At 39.2% G+C, this 18623-nt stretch overlaps 1 protein-coding gene across 1 annotated transcript; it reads right to left on the reverse strand.

Annotated features, from left to right (window-relative positions):
* Positions 1-12269: 12269 nt before the first annotated feature.
* Positions 12270-17248, reverse strand: elovl8a (ELOVL fatty acid elongase 8a). The gene is made up of 7 exons (XM_062429143.1): positions 17179-17248; positions 16881-17068; positions 16512-16592; positions 16158-16214; positions 15868-15982; positions 15541-15668; positions 12270-12440 (listed from the first exon to the last, which is right to left on the reverse strand). Exons 1-7 carry the CDS (start codon positions 17246-17248, stop codon positions 12270-12272), a joined length of 810 nt encoding a protein of 269 aa, XP_062285127.1.
* Positions 17249-18623: the final 1375 nt, after the last annotated feature.

Genomic DNA, 18623 nt, shown 5'->3' on the forward strand with positions numbered 1-18623 from the left:
ATGAACAAGTGAACAAGGAGTTAACGAAGAACAAGAGAAGAGGGGGAAGGAAGAAAAGATTCTAAAGAAAGATACATATAGATAGATTCCTTTTATCTACAGCTATAAAGAGGGGATTTGCGATGGAGGAATTAAAGGAGGGGAGGCCTTGATATGCAAATGAAGCTGCTGCTAATCAAAGCAATAAGATTAGCCTTCCAAATTGAGATGAAGAAAGGCTCCATTATCTGGGCCGAGTGTCATGTTTAATAACGCGGAACGGTATGATAATTCACCAGTGATGCAACTGTAGCCTATGTGTGGGTGTGTAAGAGTGTGTGTGTGCGCGAGAGAGAGAGAATGTGTGTGTCTAAGTTTATGTGTGTGAAAGTGTGAAAAAATGATATATAGAGAATTAAACATGTGGGAGACAAATTGTGACCTTGTCTGCGTGTGCGTACTGTTTTCACCCAACACAAGTGTGTGTGTGTGTGTGTGTGTGTGTGTGTACGTGTATGTGTGTGTGTAAGACAGAGAGGGAAAGATAGTAAAAGAGCAAGAGAGAGGGTGCAGAGAGCTGGTGCCCCTGGGAAAAAAGTGGTGTTGTGTGTGTGTGTGTGTGTGTGTGTGTGTGTGTGTGTGTGTGTGTGCACATACTTCGTTTTGATGAACGCATTAGTAATGGTATGATGAATGGCGCTTTATACAAACAGCAGTGTATGCTCACACACACACGCACACACACACACACACACACACACACACACACACACACACACACACACACACACACACACACACACACACACACACACACACACACACACACACACACACACACACACACACACACACACACACACAACAAACAGACATTGATGCCTCACTTGGTCTGATTAGGTACATTATAATGACTCAAAATTATTATAATATGAGAGTGACAGAGACTCAGCTCAAGGTGGCACCAATAGGGTTAAAGCACATGAAGAGGCTTTAAGAAGTGCATATTCCAACATGTGATTGACTTGCACTTATCTTTTCAGGAATATTGCAGAGTGTCCTTGCTCAAGTAATGGCAATAGCTTTTCCTTTTCTGCTTTTGTAAAATCTCTTTAGCAGATATGGCTGAAGTGAAGATTTGTGTCCTAAAGTACCGTCTCATTATATTCTGCACAGTGGTGCATCTCTCTGCAGCTAACATACAGAAAGCTTTTGGAATTGAGTTCACAAAGTTCACTAAATAGCTACTTTGCTAGCCCTCTATGGTATGCTTCAAGTAATAGTATGACTAGCTGCAAAATGTACTTCCATATCAAAAATAAGTAGTAAGTAATGCATTACTTTAAATAATGTCCCCTTTCAGAGTGTTATCTTTATTTATATATGTTATTGGATTATTATGCATTAACTTGTAATCAGAATTTCATACACCACTGTGTAGTTTATTCAATGACAATGGACCATATTTCATATTTTTGTATGTGAATTTGCCCAATTTCCAAAGTAGGTGATTGTGGTGGCGTAGTACAATGATTATTGCTAAAGTGTAGCAGGTGTAACATTGCACTAAATGGAAATAAAAAGTAAAGGACTTGCAGGAAAGCTGCACATATCAGTGAAAACAATGACCAAATGTAACGTAAGAGGTGTCACTTGTCATGATGAACCCAGGAAATTATCTTTGCAGTTCCACTCAGCTCTACAGAGGGTTTCAGCTTCTGTAAGCACATTGTATTGTTTTTTTCAGCCCACAGCTTTACTGTTTAATAAGTCTTACCGCCCTCCTCAGCGTTATTTCTTGCTGCAACAGCTTCTTTTGGGAAAAAACTCTGATAAACTCACTTTACACTGTAACAGGAGAATATAGTGCAGCATTTCATCTCAGGAGTTGGTGGAGACCAAAATAAAGCTAAAAGGAGGGTGAATGTTGGTGTATGTTACACCACCTGTATGTGCAAAGAAAACTAGTAACAGTCGCCCAATAAATGTAGTAGAATAAAAGAACAAAATTCCCATCAGATATGTAGTGGGGCAGACATGTAGTATAGCAGTAAATGGAAACACTCAAGTAGTGTACATGCAATTACCCTGTCATTGCGCACTACCAGGTCAGATTTCGGAGGAAATTATATAATCTGCTTTACTCCACAATGGGAGATTGGCTTTCTTTAGGAGTTTGTCCACAAAAACAAATGGTAAAATTAGTAAATCAACAAAAGAGAAACAATAGGTGCATTTTCACCCACCTGTTTCATATTTTCAATTTGCACAAGTGGAAATGCAGAAATGTTGAAAAAATCCTTTAAAAAAAATCCTACGTTTTTACACTTGGCTGAGGTGGAAACATTGGTGTATTGATGAAGGAAAATTCAGTGAAGTGGAAACTGATAGAGATTAAATCATGACATGAAGCATGAGACTTAGATGTTCACTTATGTTTTCTCTCCACTCAAGAAACAAAAAGCAGCATAAGACAAAAACGTGAGATCTGTGTGGAGAGATTATAATATGAATTCCTCAATGAAACCGACATGAGACATCATGTTTGTTATTTTTCACAGTTTGTGGTTTGACTGGTGCTTATTAATCACACCATTTTGCTGCGCCTGCTTCTTCTAAAATGGTTGAATGGTCTCGACAGAAAAAATAGCGCCACCAGCTGTTCATTTTGATGAGCCAACTCCAAATATTTGCAAAATGGCAACGAGTGGAAATCAATTATGTTTTTTTATTTTACCAATATGCTGGACATTTGGTTAAAATGTATGTTAAATTTGCATGGAAATATAGCTAATGAAGAAGTAAAGGGAAGAATGAACAGATGCAGCAGAAACATCCTCTTTGAAATAAAGTGCTTCATGCCAAATTTGAGAAATGGTGAGAAATATGAGACATGCCATGAATACCACTAGCATGCAAAACAGCCCACCAATCGTTTATGGTAATAATGCCAGTCTATCACAACTAATTTGACCATGACTATTGATGGCTGGAAATGCTTCACATAGCACCTTTAACTTTGAGATGCCTGACAGGCAGAGCTGCCTTAGTAATTCAGGCAATGATCCAATATAACCATTAAACACGGAGACAGAAATAGGCCACAGTAGCCGCCATCGGTAAGCATTCTGTTGTCGTTATCTGTACTGTTCCTCAATCCATCCTGACAGCCTTACCATCCTTTGGGGAAGGAAACAGCAGTCACTGGTGATTATAAAGCCCCCACCCGCCCCCACCTCCACCCCTCATCCAGGGAGCCAAATTATGCCTGCATTAATATTTCATATTACACAGGACTTGCAGAGAAAACCACATGTGTACTCAGCCCTTTGTCTTCATGTCAAATGAAATATGCTCGGCAATCATCAGAGGGTGAACCGAGGTGGTGAGAGGAGGGAGAGGAGGGGAAGGGGCGGAGGGAGATTGAGAGGTAAGGATGGTTGGAAGGAGGCGAGGGCAGATGAAGAGGACAAGAAAAGTAAGTAAAACCAGACAAGAAGCGGAGAGTTGGGGGGGGGGGGGAAAGACAAAGTGAGGAGATGGAGGACATAGAGGATGTATGAGAAACAAGAGGAAGGATGAGTAGGAACTAAAGTACAGGTGAGAGGAAAGGAGAGGAGTGAAGAGGAAGCTGAGGATAGCAGGGACATGAAAGATGAGGAGAATAGATGAAAGGAAAGTAGAGAGAAAGAGATGGGAGGAGTAGAAATACCTTGGCGCTTTAAATGATGTAGAGAGGTAAAGGCGTACACTGGGCTGAGCAGAGGACAAAGAGCTTTGTTAATACATATGAATGATATGAATGTTCAACTGAGAGCGAGGCAGTGAATGGGATTGGTCGGTTTTTTTTAGTTGGCCTTTGATAACAGCTGGGGTGACATTATGTTTTCAATAAACAATGGACAATTACATCAAGATAGAATGGTTAAATGTGCAAAACGTAGTATGTAGTAGCTACTGTGTTAGCAATTTTACTCTCTCACAAAGCTCTCACAGATTCTAATTGTCTATAGTATTTTGCTGCATATATTGGAAGTAGGATGATCCATGAATTACATGTGTTTTGTTCAGTGTTATAAAAATGCGCAAAATCCAAGAAACTTCAAAATGAGAAGACTTTTAGGATGCTAATGGTCACCACCACAAACAGTCTATGAGAAAAACCACAAGCTAACTGTACATTAGCCCAAATATTTCCTTTTCTATATCTACAATTGCAGATACAGATCATACAGTGTGCTAATATTAGAGCTCTGAAGATACTGGAGGGGACTTTTGAGGCTAGCAAGGCTAGCTGTTTCCTCCCGCTGCCAGTGTTTATGCTTGGGCTAAACATGTTTTGTTGTTTAGCTAGGCTAAACGTATTGTTACAGAACATGTCGACTAAATTATGCTCTGACAATAAATCAGTAAATTTCCCATAATGTAGATGAAAATGAATATTTTCTTAAAAGGAAAACTCCACTCCACTCCCCACTCCACTTTCTTACAGGTCTTGTGGAGCACTTCTGCTTATGTGAAAAAAAGTTTTAGAAAGTCTTTTGTGGCTCCAGGGGGAGCTGATATCTTACAAACTGCCTCAAGTAATGTTACTTGAGTCAGTGTCAGTTGGAGCTGAAGACTACAAGTTTGAACATGAAAAAAATATGGTAGAGTGGAGTTTGATAGTTATGAGACCTCTGTAGCCTGCTCTACATCTCTGCTTGAGGCAGCTGGTGGCTACAATAAGCAAATCATAGGAGCCAGGTTTGGACAAGGAGGAAGAGAGCATGCAATATGGCTCTGCTGCATATATATTTCAGTCCTTTAAAAAAACTGTCCTGTAAATTGTTGGAGTACTCTTTTTATTCATGTTTCATTTCTCCATTACTTACCCTGTGTCTCTGCTGCACGTGGAGGTCTATTTCTGGCTGACATGCTCTTTGTCTCTCCTCTTCCTCTCTTGCCTTTGTCCCTTGTCTGACCGTCCCTTCCAGTCTGTCCCAGAAATGGTGACCTCGAGGTCTCACTGAAGACTGAGAACAAGCCTGTCAGGGAACAAAGCTGATACTTCAGAGATGAGTGACAAAAAGGGTACAACGGTTGTCATACTGACCTTAAATTGGCCTTCACGAGCTCCTCAAAGCTCACGCTGCAAAATATATGGCTTGCTGGAGGTGGGAAATTAGATTTTATTAAAGAATCATTTGGAAATGTAGCTGCAGTAGCACACAGAGTACAAAATGGTCTACTATCAGTGCAATCTTTATGACAGAACTTTCTTTATCATATTAATCTGTAACTATAGAAAACCTTAAAACCCCATTAAAAACGCTAATTAAAATATGTGTATCTCAAAGGTTTATCTGTAGGCCTATCGCCTGTCTCATAGCTCTTCATAATACACACAAGATTCATTATTGATTATGTAATATTAAATATAAGTTTAGAGGCCTTAGAGGTAAGATAAACCACTTTTTGAAATGTAGTTATTTTTTGTTAAATTGATGGAACTGATTATGCATGACACCCACGATCCATAGACTTAAATAACCACCAAAAAATACAGAGAATTAAATAAGAGAATATCATGTACTTTCAGTTAAATATGAATAGATGTGATTAGAGAAAACATTTCAGGCACAGTGATTGGTTCAGTGATTGGTTGAAGGTTTTGTGTGTGAAATGTGTGCGTGTGAAGTGTGCTGTAATATTGGGTTTGTGGTGTAGCCATTTTAATTTTGAAGGCTGTTATTTCACTTGCTGTATTTTTGTTGATGCAAAAAAAAACATGTTAGGTTTTATTTGCTGGCTAATTCTTGTAACAGTGGCAACCAAAATTGCCAGTGTTAAACATGTTCATAACAAACCACTTACAACTCTTTTCAACTGGGAGTGAAGATTGAGAAAAGATGTGTGTGATGTGAAATGCTTTTTTCTTCAATTAACATATTTTGTCTTAAAACTAAAATAAGCACTGGCTTAGTAATCAACTTTGATTCATCACTGTCATTTTGCATATAATATCATTTAGCAAACACCCAGGAATTTAGGCATGTCACATTTTCCAAAATCTGATTTGAACAAATGAGACTAACATGATTAGTTTGAACTGATTCAAACACAACCCACATGGCTGAAAACTAAACTGTGATGCTCCAACTACTGTAATAGCCAATGTTACTGTATGGTAGTTATATTTTATAGTCATCGAGGTCACGTCCCTCAACTGCAACTTTGAGTGACTAGATAATATTACTGCAAAGTAGTTGCATTTTATAGAGTTATTCAGTTAAGTGTGCCAATGGGTGAAGGTGAAGATTGCGGTGTAAAGATAACTGATTTTACAATCTGTCATATAAATCAGTTTACTTTTAATTTCTTGGTCACTTTTGAGTGAATTCCGCAACTATGGACTTTTGTGATTCTGACAGGAGTTTGCTCCATAGCAACAGCAGCCATGGCTCTTGGGTAATGTTGTATCTTTAGCCGTCTACCATGTCGCCTTTGAATTCGTATTGAATTAAAAATGCTTCCTCACATTACTTCTCAAATGTTGTATTTATCTGTTCAGCATGGTTCACTAGTTTACCCCATTGTGCATTTATGATGAGTTTACTGATAGGCCAGCAAGCACCTTCTCATCCCAGGTTGTCAAATATCGAAGCTTTGTTACGCCTCTCTAGAGTCTGATACAAGGCACCCTTTGGCATCCGTATACTGATGCACTGCGTTTTGAACTGAATGGCAATATTACACGCTGAGAGCAACTGGTGTGGTCTGGTTAGGTTTAGGTACAAAAATCTCTTGGTTCGGTTTAGAGAAAGATTGTCGGTTGGAAGCGTGAGGCGAACAGTGGTCTCTTGCAGCAAAGTCCCCTTTTGATCATCTAACTATGTAGCCATCCACCTAACCCCCTTTTCCCTAAGTAGGAAAATGGCACCTTATATAGATGTTATTGGTCTCATGGCATCTAATAATGACATAGATGGCTTTACGTAGGAGTTAGATTAAAATTCAGTCAGTCATAAACACTAAAGCTTCATTTATACTCCTGAGTGGACATTGACAACTGCGGACACCATGTACGCATAGTGGTTTTGTTTACAGTACTTTCTGGAGTCCAATTGGAGGACATGTTCCAGTAGATCGGGGTCCATTGATTGTAGTCTAGTGGCCATGTGGAAAACAAATCAGAGATAAAGTATGTGGCTGTCCAAGCAGACATGTACACCCTCTGATAACAACATTTTCATCATGTGGACCCTAGCAGACCCTTGCATACTTGCGAATGTGGAAAAAATTATTTCGGCTTAAAGGGTGCCTTATACATTGATATCAGACACCAAGTGGCGGGACAAAGTGTCTGTATTTGGCACCCTCGGAATGAGAACAGACTGAGTCAACAACAAATGATTACAGATGGATTTTATTTCCCATATTCGAATGATGAAAAGCAGCAGTTTGAATTTCAAACAAAAAACTGACAGCCCCACCAGAAACCTGGAGTAAATAGGGCGAATTTGCAGGATCAGGTACAGTACATGCAAAGATGAATCAAATCAAACAACACCCCACTGGCCTGAGCCTGTCTTGAACAAATCACTTTATGCCTGAGATTGTCTGTCCAACAACAAACAATAAAAGCCATAAATCAAGCTTATCTGCCTGTCAAGATAAATGGCACATCCCCCGTATAACTTTGATAACACAGATACAGGTGGTGTTGGGTTCATCCCATTGTCCATAAATAGGGACGGTGTCACCAACAGATGGGGTTTCTCTGGATGAAAACAAAGACGCACAAGCACACACACACACACACACACACACACACACACACACACACACACACACACACACACACACACACACACACACACACACACACACACACACACACACACACACACACACACACACACATCCTGACTGAGTGATAGGTGATTTATTCTCGGGGTTCACAATGAAGAATAATGGAAAATAAGACATGCTTGTCTCCTCTCTCTAAGAGTCTGTATTGGCGACTACTTAGAGCTCCATACTTGTTAATTACACACAGACACACACACACACACCCACTTGACAGGGAGCTACTACCTGGTTGGTTGGCTGATTAACACCAGCTCGTCTGTGGTCGAGTGTGTTCCCATCACGCTGAGATTGCTGCAGCCTCTTGTTAACCCTCATTGTATGAAACAACCCAGTGGCTCACCTTCAAGCACACTTATCAGCCTCTTGTTCCCAAACCTCTCTCACTATCAACAATTATGTCTGCGTGCATGTGTGTGTGTCAGTGTGTGTCCTTGCGCAAGAGTGTGTATCTCTGTCCCTCTCACTAGCTAGGAAGTTAGCAACAGCAGCTTCGAGAGCGCTTCAATATCCTCTCCCTCTAACCTGATTATTAATTACAGTCTGCCTCCAGCTGACCGCAGCCCAAACACTGTCTAACACTGTTACCAAGGAGACCGACACAAACTCATTCACAAACAAGATTCAGGAAACACACGTTCACAGCACAGTGGTTGCTCTGTTTTTTCAGTGTACTCATCTGTAATATTTAAAATATTTTACATATCCTAATCAAATGTTATTGAATCATTTCACATATAAGGGAAAAGTTCACATTAAGGTGACACCAGTAACTTGCTTGGCATCATGTCAAAGACACCGTAACACACTGAGATGAAACCCATCATCTGGTTGCAAAACGTTAAGTTGATCAAAGCGACTGCATGCCAGAAAGTCAGTCATGCCTGAGCTGTACGGCACTCAGCAGTAATCAGCCTGGAGCTGTGCCTGCAGCGAGGCTGAGGGACATCAGTCTTTAAATGGGCTTCTGGCAATTAGTGTGTGTGTGTGTGCTTGTAACATACTTGTGTTGAGATGAAGAGCAGATTAAGTACTTGCCAGCAGCAAAATATGGCTTATAATGCTACACAAGTGTGTCCTGTGTTATTTTTGTACTGGCCATACGGTGCTGTTTTACAGTTTGTAAAAATGCTTTACTGTTTCTCCTGGACATCATACGAGAAACACCTGTACTCCTTTGTTTCAAGGCTCAAGAAGAAAATAAGCAAGAGCACAGAAGAGCTTTTTATCTACCAATGAAGCAAGTAGACAAACTCTGCAGTTATAAATTCAATCAAACATATATTTAAGTTCCCCCGTGGAGTTTCCTTTAAACAGTTTTCATTCAAAATGCATTTTGTGTATCCTTGAGGCCTAATGAATGTGTGGAAACACTTTTATTCCCCATAAAACATTATCAAAGGCAATTTTAAAAAATGTTTTAAAAGCTGCATTGTTTTAATCCACGTTCTTCCTTGCTTTCACTCACTTTCCTTATCAGTGGAAAACAGTCTGCAGGAATGAATGTCAGGCACGTGCATCCTCATGTACACACCTGCCATTATTTGCCATGTTCAGATCGACCATAGCAATATACACACTGATGTCATGATCTTTTTCCATAGCATTATAAACCACTGTATTGGGATCATTGCATGGTATTTAAACCACTCACTATAGTGTTTTTTTGTCAGACTTAAAATAGACCAAAAAACTATTTAAAAAAATGTAATGGTTTGTGAGAGGACTGGGATGTGTTGTTTTAGGTAAGATGGTGAAATCCTGAGTCAGAATTTGACAATTCTGGAAAGGACATGATGGTCGTTGCAAAATTGTGAGGTAAACTGTAGAAAGATGGCATTCATGTTACAAATGTCTGGTTGCATGTGTTTGAATTGCCAACACAGAACCTGGTCAGATACATTGTATTGTCTTTGTCTTTTTGCAAAGGTTGATTGCACCATGCCCTGCAGAAAGACCCATAGGAGTGTTTTCTAGTATGATGCCTCTATCTGTGCTTTCCAAAGCCATTACAAATCAACCACAAAATGTTTAAAAAATAACACTGTTTAAAAATATTTATGAAGTGACAACACTGTGGTTAAAGTCTGGTTAGGTTTAGGAACAAAAAAACACTTGTTATGGTTAGGGAAAGACCATGATTTGGGTTCAAATGATCACTTGAAAAGTAATGTGGGTTAACATTACTACCTCTGTTAAAGTTAGGCAACCTAACCCTAACCTTTCATCATCATGGCAACAGTAAACACCATGACAATTGTAGTAGTGCACTTTTTACCATCTATCTATCTAGCCATCCACCCAACCTGCCTCATCTGCAGGTCGAAATTTGTCACTTTATATTGACGCTGCCTGAACTTCATCATTTCTCCTGCTCATTATTACTACATACTGCCTCTGTCACTCAAATATAGCTATAAGTATTTTTTGCCGCCTGTAAGAACACAAAAGACCACCTATGGTCTTGATCCTTCTGATCTTGCTGTCTTGAAATGAGCGTACATCTGCGAGTGTGTTTTTTCAAGCAGCAAAGCCTCTCGTTCTTTGAGACATGAATGGGTTGAATACAGTTTGTAGTGTACTCCCCGTAAAGCTTCAGTGACGTTTCCATCTGCTGACTGGAGAATGGAAGGAGTTCGACCCCATGCTGTCGCTCTAATGTTGAATCTGCTCAGCAGGGGCATTAGCAGCTTTGAAACTGGTCTCGTAATCCTTTGACATTATGCAACTAAGTAACCACCACCAATGGAACACACAAGATGTCTTCTTAACGTGTACCAGATCTACCACAATGTCAAACAGTTTGCATCACAGGTAAGACTTAAGGTGTTTTTTTCCCCCAAAGACAAAATCATCTGATTGTCGGAAAAGGAGGGAAAACATCTCATTGGACTGGTATAAAGTTCAGTACCCGTTGTGCCAGATTTGTGTTTTATATTGATGCAACTAGGTTTTAATTGCAGTCCTGTTAAAGTATAATTGCCTCAAAATAGTCATAACAGAAAAGCACAAGGGTAACTAATTTAATTGTGACTCAATTGCACACATAATAGCAGGACCCAAAACTGGACCACCTTGGAATGTTGTCATCATTAGTGTTATTAATTTATCCTGTGCTTTTCCAGCTACGACATGTCAGAATGTCTTAAAAAGGTCTATGTACCCTTTTTAATGACTAAAATATCAACATTTAGATGCACATTTGTCACGGTGCATACAACAGTAAGTCTACCTTTAACTTCATCTTAGTTTACCAAGTGATCACCTTGCCATATTAGAATGCACTTTTTTGCTTCTTTTTCCTTTGTAGGTTGTTTTATGTTGCTTTGAAAACTCAGATACAAAGCGGTGATTCTCTGAACTTGGTCAAGTTGCCACATTGTGCTGATTGGTATTAAAATGAATCGCCTACATAGCTGCCTTTGGAACTTTGATTCAGTCACTTCAAAGTGATTTTTTCACATGGTGTTCTGTTATTTTGTCCACCCCCTGTTGAGTGTGGAACAGAGGAGAGTCAAAACCAATATGCTGCTGGAGATAAAAGTAGTGAAACAGATAGAGAGCAGGATGGGAATAAGTGATGATGGCAGGGGAAATATAATGGAAGGGGAAAAAAAGATGTGGTTCATTTAGTCACTCCTTCTAATAGGGCTTTCATTTATGTCCACAAGGGGGAGCGGATGGGATCACTCGACTCAAGCAATTAGAGTTCTACATCATGACAGATGGGGCAGGGGGAGGACTGTAGGGTGGGCTGGGGTCTCCCTATTGGTAAGAGGGATTAAATGTAAGAAACTGGGGAGCGGGGACCCTGATCTAAAATAAAAGAGCGGGGAGGGGGAATACATGGAGAGTGCGGGCTACAGAGCTAATGGCAGCTAACAGTTGATTGGCTGTGACTGCCAGCCAATGGGTGTTGGAGAAGAATAAAGCGTCTCTGATGGTGATTAGAAATTCTCCTCTAATGACAGCTGGGGGAGGGGAGTAATGAAAGGAGAGTTTGAGTGTGTTTGTACTGGATGAATGAAAAACAATGCATGAATATAATGAATCTCATAAGAATAGTGAACACTTCTCTGTGTGTATGTGTGTGTATAGCTTTAATAACACACAAAATACATAAAAAATACAAAAAAATGTGTAGTTTTATTACAATCATGAATATTGAATAACGTTTTCAGATGTATTTGTATAGGTTTTTATATATATATGTAAATGTATTATGTACATATGAGAAATGCTCATTTACATAACATGATTAACATGGAGTAATTAACATAACAAACAAGTAGAAATAGCTTTTTATATCCCATCTGTTGTCCCTCTGTTGCCCTCTCTGTACCACCTTTCTGTTTCTAAATCCTTTCATCTCGCCTCATTCTTTCTATCCTTGTACCTGTAATTTCCAGCTGATTTCTCTTTGTTTCACTGCGCTCTCCCTATGTCGTCTTGGTCTTTTTCTTAGCGAGGTAGCTGTGGTAGTAGAAGTTGCTGAAGAGGGCGATGAGGCTGAGAGAGTAAGCCAACACAACAATGTTCATGGAGTCTGGAAAGTCACAATCAGCAAACAGGTTGTAGGTGGTGTGGATGGTCACAATGAAAAACTGGAGCTGGTGAGAGACAGAGAAAGCAGATATAAAGACAAAAGACATGACTGTAATGCAGATAGAATAACCACAACCTGGCCATTGACACTAGTAGACACTAGTCTCAATGGCCAGACTTGGCTGTGTTAATTAATTCTGCCAAAAGCACGAGGTAAAGATGTTAGTAGTGTTTCCTGCTACACTCCATTCTGTGTAAAGACAAAAGGGTAACACTTTATTTTCCCCTTAATTTTATACTAATTTCCTGGAAGTTTTTGGAATAATTTGCAGGTAATTTAACAGTTCATTTAACAGTTTATGACATGTTATATAGAGGTGGTGGTGCAAATTGGTACAAATGATAAGAAAAAACTGAAAGAACACAAACACAAACACACAGACACACACACACACACACACACACACACACACACACACACACACACACACACACACACATACACACATACACACACACACACACACACACACACACACACACACACACACACACACACACACACACATTTTCAGTCATTTTCTAAAAGAAACTGTTATGTAACTGTTGATTTCTTTAATATTTTACAATAGTAGACAATAGTACACTCTGAAAACCTACCAACTAAACCAACTTCAGCCTTGTTCTTGTCTACCAAACTGCACCCATTAACACTTAACTGTTAATACCTGAACCTTGCTCTTTAATGTCCATGAAATTAGTTTTAAAATTAAAGGACCTTTAAAATTAAGCATTATCAGACAGAGGATATGAGAACTTTACAAAGACAAAACTCAAATATTTTATATTTGATTTGACTTTCTTCTGCAATACTTACAGTAAATTTCAACTTATGATATGTAAGATTTTATTTTTCGATATGTTTGTAACTTTTTTTCTTAAATTATAAAAGGCTATATTATGTAATGTAGTACTATTTTGTTAAGTTATGTACATTAGTTGTATAATGTGCTAGTATTTTGCTTTTTCATGCTTTGGCAATGTTGCACTTAATTAAATGAATGGCAATACATTTTGAGAAACCGCTACAACCTACAAGGCTATGGTCACAGAGAGAGCCGAAGGCATCAGTAGGTTATTTTTCGTTAGCGTTCTTGCTAGCAGGGTACGCATAAATGCAAGCTATAGTTCCGAAAACAAGTTACGAATACATTGCCTGTCTGCCTGTCATGCTTACTTAAGAAACTTTATAATTTAAGTATTACTGTTCGACCAAAAAGGAATTCAGGAATTTTCTCTTAACTGATAAGAAGAAAGTATAACTGCAACACAATGTCATACACACTACATCTCTGAACATAAGATAACAAGCTAGCAGGTTAGCTTGCTAGCTCTCGTACTACCCACCATGTCTGCCTCATCTCCCATAGAAGCCCTTCAAGAGTCTCCCCATGAAAGTGGCATTTAGGATAACAGCTCTGTGTTACTATAAAGTAAATAATAGCACTATGATAGAAACAAATATTCTTTTGACACTCTTCATTAACTAAGAGTGATTCGCCATGTAGCTTACACAGCAACATCACATCAATGTTTATTGATGTTTATCTTTACTAAATAAAGGACAAATAACTGGATAGTTAGCAAGAGAAGCCAGAGAGCTCACCCTCAGCTGAACAGACCCTACAAAACTGTCAATCAAAGAAAGACAAGTGTCATAACAATTCTGTGTAATGCTTGTCAGCCATTGTTATAATATACATTATGGACCGATCAATATCCATATGTCTCACGGAGTCACTACAGTATTCAGGCTCCAAGCAGGAATTGTTTGTATGAATGAATATAATGCACATTAATTATCCATCCCACTCCAGTCCATACACACACACACACACACACACACACACACACACACACACACACACACACACACACACACACACACACACACACACACACACACACACCACCCCTCCCAATTTTCCTAATACCTCTCAAGATCTCGAATTTCCTCAATCAACTCAACTATCTTAGCTTCAGTTCACTAAATTGTGAAGCCGACTGTTAATGAAGGCTTGGGGGTCACATCTAAGGTCAGTTACATAATGGCAGTCAGCCACCATACTGACCTATATGATGCAGCCAGATAGAAGGAGAAAAACCCTATGGGACGCATTGTCTTCTTCATCAGCGTCATGAATAGAAAACAGATGGTCCAGTAACTACTTGAGGAGCATCAGTTCTGCTAATCCGTCTAGTTATACTAACAGACAAAACAGGATGATTACAAAACCAATCAGGAGACTGTCATACAGGGCTTCTCACAAGTTAAAGGAATATGCCATGTTTCTTGGACATACAGTCAATGGACAATAATACTGGTGACACCATGATTTTACATATGTAGCTAAATGCGACCTACTTTATTCAGAGATGTCTTTAGCAATGTCTTTATTCAAATTAAAAAAACATGATCAAATTGAAGCAGGGGAACCAAATATATTGTCATGACCTCATGGTTTTTGGACTTTTTGTGTTTGTGTTGTACTTCTGTTCAGACCTCGTGGTTGTTTGGCTTTGCTTATTTATATTTGGGATGTGTAAGTGTGTTTGCTCTTTTCTCTCCACACCTGTCCTCTATCAGTCTCATCAGCCTTGCCCTGTCCCCAGTGTCCTTCCAGCCAATCAACCCCCATTGTGCCCTCGTCTAATCACCTGTTCCCTATCAACATTTTAGTTCTGTCTGTATTTAAGTCTTGGTTTGGGCTTTGTTCAAGTTCATCAAGCCTGTGTTGTTGAGCTCTGCACTTTTGATACATTTTTGAATACACTTTTGGTTGTTTTGTGTCCCCAGAGCCCTGTTTTTGCTTCAGTCTCTGCATTTGGGTCCTCCTGCGCCACTCTCCTTGACAGATATCATCTTTTTTTTAATTCCACACATATTTGCCCTCCTGTAAAACTGCGTACATTACCCCAAATCCTAAAAGATCAGACTGGATTATGCATAACATACTAAAATGAAATATAATAAATCAAACCAAAATAACCCAAAAATGTGATCAGATGTGAATATTACAACTTCAACGAGACATAACAAATAAAATAGAAAGGTATGGAAAGACATTAAGTTACACACTAAAATACACACAGGCACATACTGACCAGCTGCAGGGAGGTGAGGTAACGTTTCCACCAGAGGTATTTGGTCATGCTTGGCCCAAAAGCTGCCAGGCCATAGTACAGATACATCACCACATGAACTAGGGTGTTGATCAGACCGATCAGGAAAGCTATGGACAGATACACATGATGATTATGTGTGCATGTTTTTGTACATATGTGTTGGTGTATACTCTTGTATAAAGTATAAATCATATATAATAATGAAAGCACATTCATGTCCCCAACACAATCATTTTCGCTTTTGGATGTATGTAATGTAACTTTTGCATTTTGCGAGACCGGGTTGGAGTGTTGGCCTGTACTCACACTGGCCCCCAGGCACATATTTAACCCCAGCCCACCAGTTGAATATCATGGTGGCGTGATGGTAGATGTGGAGGAAGGTCAGCTGACTGTTCTTCTTCCTCAGGATGAAAAACATCTGAATCATGCAAGCACACACAAAGGCAGGCGTAAGAAGATGAATCTGCATGTTTATGTACACAAAAACTGCAGGTATAGAAATACTGTATATGTAAGCGTGTTCTATTTGGGAGTTATATAACAGATGGAATACTTAAAAATACAAAATAAATAGTCAGTCCTGTCATACTCACAGTGTCACTGAGCTCTATAACTTTGGAAAAATAGAACCACCAGCACACTCTGGCCATCTGTGCAACAGGGTGAAAAGCATGTTATCAGTCCACTCTCTGAATTCATTTATTTACACTTCAAAAACTGGTTTCCACTAAGTTACTTAACATGGATAATTTGTGTCACCTGGTTTCAAGAAGAAAGACATGTTAAACTGAAAATAAAACATTTTGAGAAGCACTTAGAAGGTTAAAGCGGAATATTTTAGTCATCAAGGCTCGGTCCCTCAAAATCTGTGTGTCAGGACTCATGAAAAGAATTCCAGAGTGACGCATTATCAAAAAAGTGTTGCATAAAGTAGTGTTGTGATTTACCCTCATGGCCAGTGGGCTGTCGCTGTAGTCGACTGGCTGGCACAGCAGACTGTATCTGGCCAACCAGGAAGAGGCCGTGAACTGGAAAGACAAAAGCTGCTTTCATCTCTGCCTTGGTTTCTCACAATCAGCACGGGGACCTTTCATCCTATTTTCTATTTTCTAGACTACGAGTTCAGTGAAATCACTTCCTGTCTCACTGACTCCCACACTGGACAGGACACATAAGAAATGTGACACCCCAAGAGATTTACATCAGTCTGACCTAACAGATGTGGAGGAGTATTGTCCTATTGAGTAAAATGGCATGTGCTACCATCAAAGCAGGACTCTAACAACAGTGTGGATAGCTCCCACATCTAGAAGTACCTCATAGAACATGTAGGCAGACAGGCAGACCATGGCAAAGTTGTAAACTATCAAGACAGGTTTGAGGTTGACTGGCTCCCTCTTCGCCATCAGCTTTGGCCCCACCCATACAATGACCAGGTAGCAAAGAAAGATGCAGCTAATTGGCACAGGAGAGTGGACCAGCAGCCAATGATCTGTCCTCTTGTCTAGACAGAAAAAAACAACAGAAAAGCATCAAGAAAAGGCTGCGCAGATGTCTAAAATATCTATCATAGAAAGACTTAAATACATATATAAACTGAACAAAAAAGCATACCTCCTTTTTCCAGAATTCCCTGGTAAAACAACTGGGCTTTCTGCCACATGGTGAGAGCCTGGAAGTACATTAGCACCATTAAACAAAAATGAACCACAACACTGCTTTAAATGACACTAACGAGATGTGCAACCCCCTCTAACATGGATAACATGTTTAAAAATAAGGCCAAACTATTAATGATCATATTATTTAATTGTGTGAAAAACTGCTTTGAGTACAAGGACAAAAGTATTCTTCTTGAACAAGTGACAGCATATTTCATGCGGTCATAAACGACATCCTCCTTTGTGTGAGAAGGTCTTTAAAGTAAATGGAACATCCCACTGCAAATTTGATGAAGCCACACAGAGATGATCTGGATTATAATTCAAGGATTATATTCACTAATCCAAACGTATCTCTTGATAATGCTTAATAACTAATAATCCTCTTGATAAATGGCTGCCTAATGTGGACGAGAGGGTGATGAATTTCCAGCAATTTCCAATATATGACAGTGCTGCCCTCTAGTGTTTTTGATGTGTTCCCTCTCCTCTGTCTTGCTTTGAGTTTCAGTTACCCCCCCCCCCCCCCCCCCCCCCCTTTGTGCTGATGACATATTCACCAGCTGAAGCTCTGTCTATAAATATAGAAACTCTAACACAGTCTTTGTTGAATCTTTTAGGCAGAATAGCTGCAGAGCATAGACCATATCTCACTCTGTAGATCATTTCTCATGCAAGATTCAATTTCCAGGACTGGACAACAGTCACATTTAATTATATCTCGGTCTTTTCAGCTTGACTTGTCTTCTTTTTCATTACTGATAGTATAAAATGTTCACATTTTTTGTCCTTTTTCCATTTTCGTCACCTTTTTTTCTATTCCTGTTTTGATTTTTCTACAACCTTTAATTTAGCCAATGGGACCCTGCTATATATGTCTTTCTTGAGGCAAGAAGATGCATCACTAAAAGTATAACAACTAAGGTGTGATGTTAGATAAATCCACATAAAGACAGTTTATCTACCTATTTAATAGAGTTAAAATGGCATAAATCTGTGCAAAAGTAAGTTTCAAATGTATGAAATTAGTCTCCAAAAAAGGTAAAGCATAAGGAATATTTTTCTACTGAAACTTTTCATTTAACATTCCACTGCAGAATGTAAGTGAAAGCACTCATTATTGATAGAAGCAGCAGATTGTGTAGTCAGAGATAAGAAGTTTAGTGCCTCCTCACTCGGATTTACAAAGGAAAATCCCTGACAGAGTCAGGCTGCCACAACCTGCTCAAGTTTAGCATTCAGAGAATTACCGAATGGAAATGTATTACAAAAAACTGTTCAACTAGTACAAATAACGGTTATGGTTAAGGTGGATATTCAATTACAATATGTAACATGTTTTAAGGATAATAGCCATTAACCTCAGCCATTAACCATTAACCTGTGATGCTCAACAAG

This window comes from Scomber scombrus, chromosome 11 (genome assembly GCF_963691925.1).
Source record: "Scomber scombrus chromosome 11, fScoSco1.1, whole genome shotgun sequence".
NCBI lineage: Eukaryota > Metazoa > Chordata > Actinopteri > Scombriformes > Scombridae > Scomber > Scomber scombrus.

Coding starts and splice junctions, on each gene's coding strand:
- elovl8a (XM_062429143.1), bottom strand. CDS start 17,248: ATGTACTTCCAGGCTCTCACCATGTGGCAGAAAGCCCAGTTGTTTTAC. Junction 16,593..16,880: donor CTGCCTACATGTTCTATGAG/GTACTTCTAGAT, acceptor TTGTCTTTCCAG/TTCACGGCCTCTTCCTGGTT. Junction 16,215..16,511: donor ACAGCCCACTGGCCATGAGG/GTAAATCACAAC, acceptor CCTGTTGCACAG/ATGGCCAGAGTGTGCTGGTG.